The sequence below is a fragment of the Semicossyphus pulcher genome, unplaced genomic scaffold, assembly GCF_022749685.1.
Source record: "Semicossyphus pulcher isolate SPU_LCO1_2020_fin unplaced genomic scaffold, fSemPul1.0.p SCAF_9, whole genome shotgun sequence".
Classification (NCBI taxonomy): domain Eukaryota; kingdom Metazoa; phylum Chordata; class Actinopteri; order Labriformes; family Labridae; genus Semicossyphus; species Semicossyphus pulcher.
The window spans coordinates 3,031,777-3,041,164 of record NW_027211770.1 but is presented as its reverse complement, the minus strand read 5'-3'; the positions used below and the strand labels follow the sequence as shown (position 1 = coordinate 3,041,164).

General features: G+C 41.4%; 1 protein-coding gene across 1 annotated transcript in view; it reads left to right on the top strand.

Moving 5' to 3' along the window:
• The first annotated feature begins 2,436 nt into the window (after positions 1-2,436).
• cdk14 (cyclin dependent kinase 14) overlaps positions 2,437-9,388 on the top strand; it is a 192,602-nt gene continuing 185,650 nt past the window's right edge. Inside the window, exon 1 of the mRNA XM_069655617.1 lies at positions 2,437-2,920. Coding sequence (XP_069511718.1) covers positions 2,827-2,920 — 94 coding nt within the window. The 5' untranslated portion in view covers positions 2,437-2,826. The remainder of the gene's footprint in view (positions 2,921-9,388) is intronic.

Here is a 9,388-nt window from a genome sequence, read left to right as displayed (position 1 = left end):
ACAGTCTGATCTAGTTGGAAACTTTTCCAGATTACAAAAAGCTGATTTCAAGTGCTCTAACTGGAGCTCCTTATCACAGGTAAGGCTAAAAGGTATATGTAAAGATCAGGAGGCTGAAGAGCCAGCATCGGGTCACTTCAAGTTCATTTAAAGGGACAGAAACGGCATGATAAAACAATACAAACAATACAAATATCTCCCACAAACTTTTAACTGTGACCGGAAGTATAATAAACAAACCTGATAGCCGCAGTAGTAATAGACCAGTGGAGCCGTCTCTGCTCAGATTACCTGAAAGGCTTTTCTGGCTGTGGAATCTTTCAGATGCAGTTACCTCAGCCATCTGGTGCCACCAGCAGGCCAGACATCAGGTATTATAGACAGGGGGACGGCATTGTCCATGTTTAGCCCCTTTTCCCTGCAGAATATTAGCCTTACAAGGATTTATATTAATCTAGTAAAAGGTCTTGTGATAAATAATCTGCACTCTTCTATACGTTTGCTACACTCAAACCGCTTTATATGTCTCATTCACCCTTTCAAACACACTTTCATTCACTGATGAGGCTGCTATGCAAAGTGCCAAGCTAATGGCATTCACACAAATTCACACCACAGTGACTTCAGGAGCAATTCAGGGTTCAGTGTCCTGCTCGCACTTTTGCCTTGTGAAATGCAGGAGGCGGGATCAAATCTACCAATTAAAAGGTGACGTCTCTAAATGTGAAGCTAGATGAACTTTTAATAACTAGTCTGCCTGGCTCTCCACCCCTCCCACGTTCAGCTTCACCTGTCTCACCTGCCTGGTGCTTCTTTGCACCTCTCTGCTCTTCTCAATTTCTCCTTTCTGTTGGTTTGACAGCATTGGCCTGCTGAGGCATTTCAACAAAGCTAATCAGTTTGCTTCACAGTAGCAGCACAAATCTGCACATCTGACTGCCCACGTGTTTTGACAGCACAACTTTTAAAATAAAAGCAGTAAGATAGATGTCAGTGGAAAGTTGAAAAGTGTTTTAATTTATCATGTAAATACATTTATAAAAAGGTTTTGTCAGAAATATATGATTAAGTGAATTGTTGTACCTTTGCATTGACCCCCTAGACATTTTGCGGGGTCATATGTGCTCTTTGACCCCCCATCAGTGTGCACAGAACCTCTATTTAGTTCTGGTCTCCTTCTTCAGACCCAAAGATCTTTTTTTATACACTAAATAATATTCTTTATTTCACACCATAGATGTACTTTTCAGACTGTAGAGGTGTGCTGTTAAATGTATGTAAAATGTATGCATGCATCTTTAAGAAGTGCTCTGTAATGACCAATTCAAACTAATGAAGCTGTACATTTGTCTCAATTATGACCGCGCTCCAGTCAGAGTAATTAGGCAGCAGTATGAAAACATTCAGCCCTCTGCATTCCAGAGATGTTTCCACACCGTGCTGCTCTCCAACAGCTCCACTGAGATCCAACCCTGAGACATGTTAAGGTACACACACACGCACACTGCTACACCATGCTTCTCTTCATGCCTGTGAATTACTGATGCAGCTGCTGTGTGACTGCAGCATGATCAGATCAGAGATGCCAGCCAGCACATAAAGACACATGACAGAAGCAGAACAGAGCTCATGAGCTCACTGCTGCAGGATTTAGATTATTGATGCAGGCTTTTCATAGCTGTGATAGCTTTAATCCCAGAGCTAGCTTTAATCCCAACTATACACCAAAGAAAGTGAACTGACAAACTGTGATATAATTGTGGCAGAAACAGGCTGCAGGATATCATCATCAAATGACTAAAGATTTTTGCATAAAAGGGTCCAGAGAAGACAAACATTTCATGCATACTCATGACAAAACAGACATGAAAAAACTGGTGCTGAGGTGTCATGGTAATGAGCGTTTTGCATGGCTGTGATACCGAAGCACTTTGACCAAATGCAGCAGGAATATGCGGCTATAAAGTGTAGGCTACATCACCAAAGACCATAGATTTTTTGTGGATATTATTTGGTAATTGATCGTCATCATAATAAATAAATCGAACACTGATCACAACAGATCCCGGTTTCATCTGATAGTTTGGATTAAATGTAAAAGATCAACTATAATTTTTCCAGGGCAAATCAGAAAACCGCTGATGAAGCTGATACTCGGGGAGCACCTCGATCTGCACACAATGACCGGGTCTTGCAGAGGGCAGCAGTCTCAAGCTGGAGCTCAGGCAACAATCTGGTCCACGAAAAATATTCCTCCTCCTGCAACACATTACAGGGCGGGGCTTCCTCTTTGACAGACAGTCTCCGGGACGAATAGAAACACGGTGCTCCCCGGGAGTCCTCCAATCCCCGTGTCCAGGGCGGGGTCTGGAGGTCGAAACCAGAGAGAGAATCCCAAAAATGACATCTCGATTGCGGTGGAGCAGGGAGCGACTGGGACACAGAGAGAAGAAAGAAAGAAGTCAGATCTAGAGCGCAGTTTTTAGGATCCTAACCAGAAAAAGACGCACCAGGAAGCGCAGCATATTACGCTCGGTTTCCAGTGTGGATGCCTCTGACTGTACGCGGACTTTTTCTCTCTCACTCTTTGGAAATGTAGTTGCATTCTTGAGCAAATCTCAAGAAAGCATTTGTTTTCACTAGTTGATGAGAGAAGTGGGAGCTGTTGAGTCTCCGTTTCCTGTTTGCCAGCGCGCTGCAGCTGGGCTGAAGAAGCCCCGCAGCGCTGACTGAACACCGGACCTCCTTCTCCGCTTCAAACCGCTGCCAGACCGGCTGCCAGACCCGCTGCCAGTCCGCTGCAAAACTCGGTGCAGTAAAAAAGAAATGTGCGACCTGATGCCAGCCTCCCAGCCCGTGGAGAAAATCGGCAAAATGAAAAAGTTGAGGAGAACTTTGTCCGAGAGTTTCAGGAGTATTGGTGAGTAACGGGACGTGTTTTCCATTTCCCAGCCCATTTTCCAGCTCTTTGTGCAAAATGAGAGAAATGTCTCCAGCAGCAGAAACCCACAGCCTGTTAGTACTGAGGTGATGTCTGCTCACTGTACAAGACCCACATTAACTTGGCCTGACCACATTTCTGAAGCAGAGTGTAGTTTACTCTCTTAGTTTTCTCTGGGTGCTGAGAGGTTGTACTGGAGACAGACCTGAAGTCATTGTGTGAAGTTTTAAAGAGTTAAGAAACAGAGACTGCGAGGAAACAGAGCTGGAATTTTTTCCTGGAAATCTGCTGTTGAATTTGTGGCTGATTGCTCAACTCTGATTCTCAGGTCACACCATTTTACATGGATGTCATCATTATTGTAGCTTTCACGAGCCATTGTCTGCGTCATCATTATCTTTTATTTATTGATTCAATTCAGTCTCGATCTCATGTACAGGATGCGCTAGATATCTTTCTAAGAAAATAAATACAATTTTCTGTCACTTTAATTAAGAAATTTGAACTCCATTTACTTTTACATTGAAGGAGGTGAAACTTAAACCTAAAGTATTATTAGTTATTTTACAAAATTGAAAGAAGGAGGTGTGATTTCAGTTTGTATTGCCATTTATTTATACAGAAATACTCTCGAGCCTGAGCAATAGAAACGATTAATCTGCCCGTTGGCTTGATTAATCGATTAATACTTTCTTTGGTCTTAAATGATGATGTGTCATGACGATGTCTAAATATGAACTTTTTTTTTTACTCTAATTTTTTGTTGAAATGCTTCTCATTCTCATATATTTGATTTCAACTTATTAGCACTAATCATCATTAATCATTATTGAGCATCATATTCAACATGATGTTCATGTGTTGTGCTTCAAGACACGACACAAGACACTTGTTACAAGGACAGTAAATTGTACAAGGTAAATGCCATCATCCATGCATTGATTCACAATAGGGCTTCATAGTATATGAATGTGCTGATGCAGATGTCGTTGCCAGTGGAGCTCGAGCAATAGTGGGATTCTGAAGTCAATGCTCAAAGTGTATTTCAGAGTTTGAATGGCTGATAATGTAGTAATAATAATAATGTATAATAATGTAGACTGATATTCAGTTTTTGACATTTTAAGTTTGTTTTGATCCAGATAACTGATCATTTCACTTCTTTATTTATAATGTAGTTTCTCTACACGTGCGATCCACTATTAGACATTACATAGCTCACTGAACCTGTGCACCGTGCTGTCTTCTTGTTTAATTGTAAAAAACAACTAACGTCTGCACTGACATCAACATGTTTTCACAGCATTGTTCAGAATAAATGAGAGCGCCCTCAGCAGGACAAATCATCTGACAGCTCCACCCTCTTCTTAACTCACACAGCTTTTTCTGCACAGTGTATAAAAATACGCTATCCTACAGGAGCGGCATCAGACAGCATTTACGCTGTTATTCAGTTAGGATGGAGGATTATTGTCATTATATTATACTACTGTTATTACAAGGAAGTTTATGGACGTATAATTCTTAAATATCTTTAATGATACAGTTGAGGTTGTGTCCATAGAGGGCTCCGTTTCAAATAGAGCTCTTCTTATGTATCGGTTGGCCGATATTAGCTTATCACAGGTGTGTCAGTTACTGCCGACTGGCTCTCAGTTATATGTCAACATAAAAGTTTTTTTTAGAGAACAGTGCTTGGGGTTATTGAGAAGTATAGTCATCATGTAGTTTGACCAGCAGAGGGCGCTCTGACTCTATAGTTTACAGTCCTCTCAGCACTGTCTGCAGCACATGTAGCAGAGCACCACAGCTGGTGGCTTTCATGTTTCAGATTCTTTGATTCAGTTATTTGTTGAAGAAAGCTTCTGACTACATCTGCACGATGATGTTGGTGCCGATCCATAGAGGAAAGGTCCATTTTCCTTCCAGCTAGAAAATTAACTATATCGGCTGCCATGTTTATGGTCTGTGAATTTTTTCTTAACTAAATCAGTATTGGTCTTAATTGGTCGTATTGTATTGGTCGTAAATCATCCAGGGTTTCAAGAACTTAATTTTTCCAACAGCTATAAAGTGTTACAGTGTAAAAGCTGCGTCTAACTAATACTGCTGATTCTGCTGCCTGTTGTTTATGTTTTAATTCAGTACATTTCTGGAGGATAATGTGTCTGAAAATAGTTAAATGATTATATTTCGTCGTAATTCCTGTCCTACCTGACTCATTCAGATTGTTTGGGATGTCTGACCAATCCAAACAAGTCAAAGAAAAGCAGCACGTCTTCATATTTGACAAACTGGACTGTGTGACTTTAACAATTAATCAATTATTATTATCAGCGAAATGACTCATTGATTAATCACATAATCTTTTCAGTAATTGGATGATGGCAGAAATTAATAGCACTTACATGAGACATATTGGTTTTGTTCAGGATGCAGAGTAGAAGGAAATCTCTGCAGCATCATCATCATCCTTCAGCCCCAGTCTTTAAACACAGTTCATCTGCAGTAATGAAGCTCTGCTGCTACAGTAAAAATCCTCACGTCACTGGTTGTCAAGGTGCACCCATCCATCTCATTTCATCCTGCTCTCTCTTTCCCTTTTTCCTCCTCTCATATTCACACATGCACATCCTGCTGCAGACACACACACACACTTACACACACATGCAGAGAGCCTTGGCATCTTCACAGGGTTGAGTGGCCTTTGAAGCAGCGTGCGCACTCAATGAAGAGGTGGATGCAGCCTGTAAGAAAAGATGAGAAATGAGTAGAAGTGAGTTTGGGTCGATGTTGCGGGAGAAGAAAGATTGGCATTGACTTTTCCGCTGTGCTGACTCTGATCTCCTATTGGCCATCTTTCCTCCCATCTAAATCAACACATCTGAGCATTGATCGGCCTCTCGCTCTGCTCTGCGGACGCTTTAACAAAGCACATTCAAGAGCAGCTTATTGTTTATGTCCTTCAAACACTGTTGATCCAACGGGTCCCAGGGGGCGGGGCTGCGTCGCGTATCGAGTTATGGCGTGGTGCAACATGATGCATTGTGGATGTTTTCATTTTAATAGCTTCAAACCTTGTTAATGGAAAGATGCAGGGCTCGTCAACCTTCTCTGAACTGTAAGCTCAAATTTGGCCCTCATGAGCGGAGCATTTAGAGAGACGTCAGGCTGTGAATGTGAGGTGGGCAGGTTGTGTTTTTAAGATCATGAAGAAACCTGCAGATGGATTACATGGAAGTGATCAAGTATCTCAAACCACATTTAAGACGTGTTAAAGTAATAATCTTCATTTAAGTAAACATTTTCATGTAAATAAATGTCTGTTAAGTCTCTGTCTGTCGCCGAATGAGGTAACACAATGGTGATTGAGCCTATGGCCCACTGATGAAAGCCTTTGCTTTTACAGTATATAGTATTATTACAGACTGGGTGTCTGTGGCGACAATCGTGGAAAAAATCACAAGCGGCGCCCAGTTAGTGACGCGCATCAGCCAGCAGTGGTTGGTCTGCCAGAGAGGGGAGGCGGAGCTAAGCGGCTGCTTTTACGCTCTCTGCAAGTGTTGCGAGTAAACAGTAATCTACTATGGCTGAACAAACAAAGAAAAGATGGATGACTACAGATAAAACTTCAACAAGAAGTGAAAATCCAAAGAAAAAGAAACAAACTCGACGCTCAGATGAAGGCAAACAGTCTAAAAAGGAAAGCGACCGTCAGCCAGGAAAATCAAGAGTTACAACCGGAGCCAACCGTGGACGTCACACATGCAGCACTGTCTGGATATCTGGGATGTGTGCTCCTGCATTACCGTTTATCGCCAAAAGGTGCCTCCAAAAAGGACGAAACAGATCTTCGAGATTACAACTCTAAGTTAAAGTTTGTCAAATAATAAACAAATCTCCTGTGACCACGTCTGTCAGAACCTGTGGGGCCTGACCCCGTGAGTTAAAGGCTAGGTTGTACCTTTATTGGGAATTTTCAACAACATTTTGCCATTTTTTTAACTTCAACAATATTTTTGGACATTTCATGAAATATAGTTTTTCACCCGACACTTTGTTTTTATGATCCTTCTATTTAATGTTTTTCTTCATTTGTGACTGAAAGATCTCTGATCCGCGTACCTGCAGGAGAAGTCTGAGCATGAAGTGAATTTACGAAGCATTTTTTCCATTGAGGTGCACTTGAGCAAGTTAATGAACCCTGAGCTGCTGGTGCAGAGTGTGGCCTTCGGGTCAGGTGTGGCTGCAGCTTCAAGGTGTGAATGCGTGACCAACGCTGCGTCGACACTGCTAGTTTTCATTCTTAAAAAGAGTATTCAACCAAAAAAATCTTCCAAACGAGTGTGTCAGAACTAATCTCCGTCCACTCAAGCGCTCCTGAAAAAACAGATCACATGACTTTCACATACCTGGGCATGCACCTGACAGGGGAGCCAGGCAAACAAGAAACAGGCACCATGTCTCTCACCCAGCCTGCCGCTAAAAAGACGCAGGCAGCAAGGGAAGGCTGGTGTCTGCCAGCGCACATTAGAAACCTAAGCCATTTAAACGTACCCCTGAAGATGCAAATGTAAATGAATCTCCTGGATGGGACAAAACAGAACTCCTTCTAATATTATGTCGGCTATAAATAAAGCTAATCCAGATTGTCTGTGTTTCTGTAGATAACATGTTGGTTAAGTTACTTTATGTGGATTTAACAGCACATCCCTGGTGATAATGTTCCCCATGAAAACACCTCCTCTGTGTGAGAGACAGGTTCGGCTTCTTAATGTTTTCCTCACAACTTTGATCAAAAGGCAAATTCCTTCCAGTGAGAGCGGCAGCATGAAACGCTGCGGAGGCAGTAATGAGGTGTTATGGGTTTAAGGCAGGAGAACTAGTTAAATTTTTTCGCAGTGAGTTTGGACAAAAGAGTCTTCTCTCCTTCTGTAATATTTTATGTCTCCCTCTTATTATTTCCTTCAGAAAGAGATTCTATTATTTCCTGTGTGCGCTCTGGAAATAAATCTAGTATGAGGATTATTCACAGTGAACAAGAATGCTGACAGCGTCTCAGCAGCATCAGGCTGTGAATGTTTTGACAGATTCCTCTCTGAGTGCTTCGAAAACTATCCTTCAACTCCAATGAGAAGGTGTCGTCAGACGTTTTCCCAACAGCATTTTATTCATCACATGCAAAACATCTCGTGTAATTTATTGTTTGATTTTAACATGTTGGTGGTTATATTTTTTCACTTTGAGTAAGGCTAGTTGATTACCCTTGCTTGAAGAGTTGATGCTAAGCTAACCTAATTGCTTTTTGCTTCTGGTTTCATTCTAGCAAAGGAAACAAGCACTTTTTGCAAGAGAACAAAAAGCATAATTCCAAAACGTTTGACTGTTTCTTTAATTATATTTAATGTATGAAATGGTGTTTTATCGAACTGTGGCAGGGAACATTTAAGTGAGTGGCTATAGATTTTTGCAAGCTAAGATTACAGCTGTGGCTGGCAAATTGACGGCGCTGTGAGAACTTTGTGAGTCGTTAGAACAAGAAGAAAGATGTTTTTGGCATTCTGATTTCTATCCTCTCTGCATGCTGCTGTCTGAACCATTTTTATCTCTGTCACACAGTGTTGTCAAAGAAGACGAGTAAGGACGTTTGACAGAAGTATAACTTGAAAATACACTGGGTGTGTGTCTTTTTGCAGATTAGAAAATAGCATGTCATACTATGGATAAATGAGGTGCACAGAGTTGTCAGAATCTGTCGTTTAACTTCTCAGCACATCAGCTGTAGCCTATCATCTTCACATTCTCAGGAACAGGGCTATGTGGGCTTCAGCTAAAATGAACGTTATAGCTTCAGCAGTTACAATGCAATTGACAACCAATTGGCAGAGTGAAGTCAAAAGGCAGAGTTTTAATGTCCAGTCCAGGTTCAGTACACAGGTAATCACAGGCAATGATCCAAAAGGGGCAGGCAAAAGAGCAAAGTCAAAGATCAGGCTAAGGTCATACACAGAAAAATCACTCTGCTGGAACAAGGGGACACAAAGGAACAGACAACAATAGGGAAAACACACAGGGTTTATAAACACAGGTAATCTCAGAGAAAGAACACACAGGTGGGTCGTATTAGGACGGGGTGGACACAAGAGGCAGGAGACACCGGAAGCAGGGATCTGAAAGAGAGAGACAAAGGGTGAGTTTCAAAATAAAACAGGAAATAACAACATGAATGAACTGAAAATCATGACCCGAGGGAACTTAACGGACTGTGTCAGAAATATCATTCAATCATATTATTTGAAAATAATGCTGGATAAAGGTGAGCTTAATGGCTAAACGTTTTTTACGAGCTTAGATTACCCTTTTTTTTGTCTTGGCAGGAAGACCAACAGCTATATGCAGAAACAACAATGTAGCATTTGTGCTAATGCTCCATATAAAACTATGAAG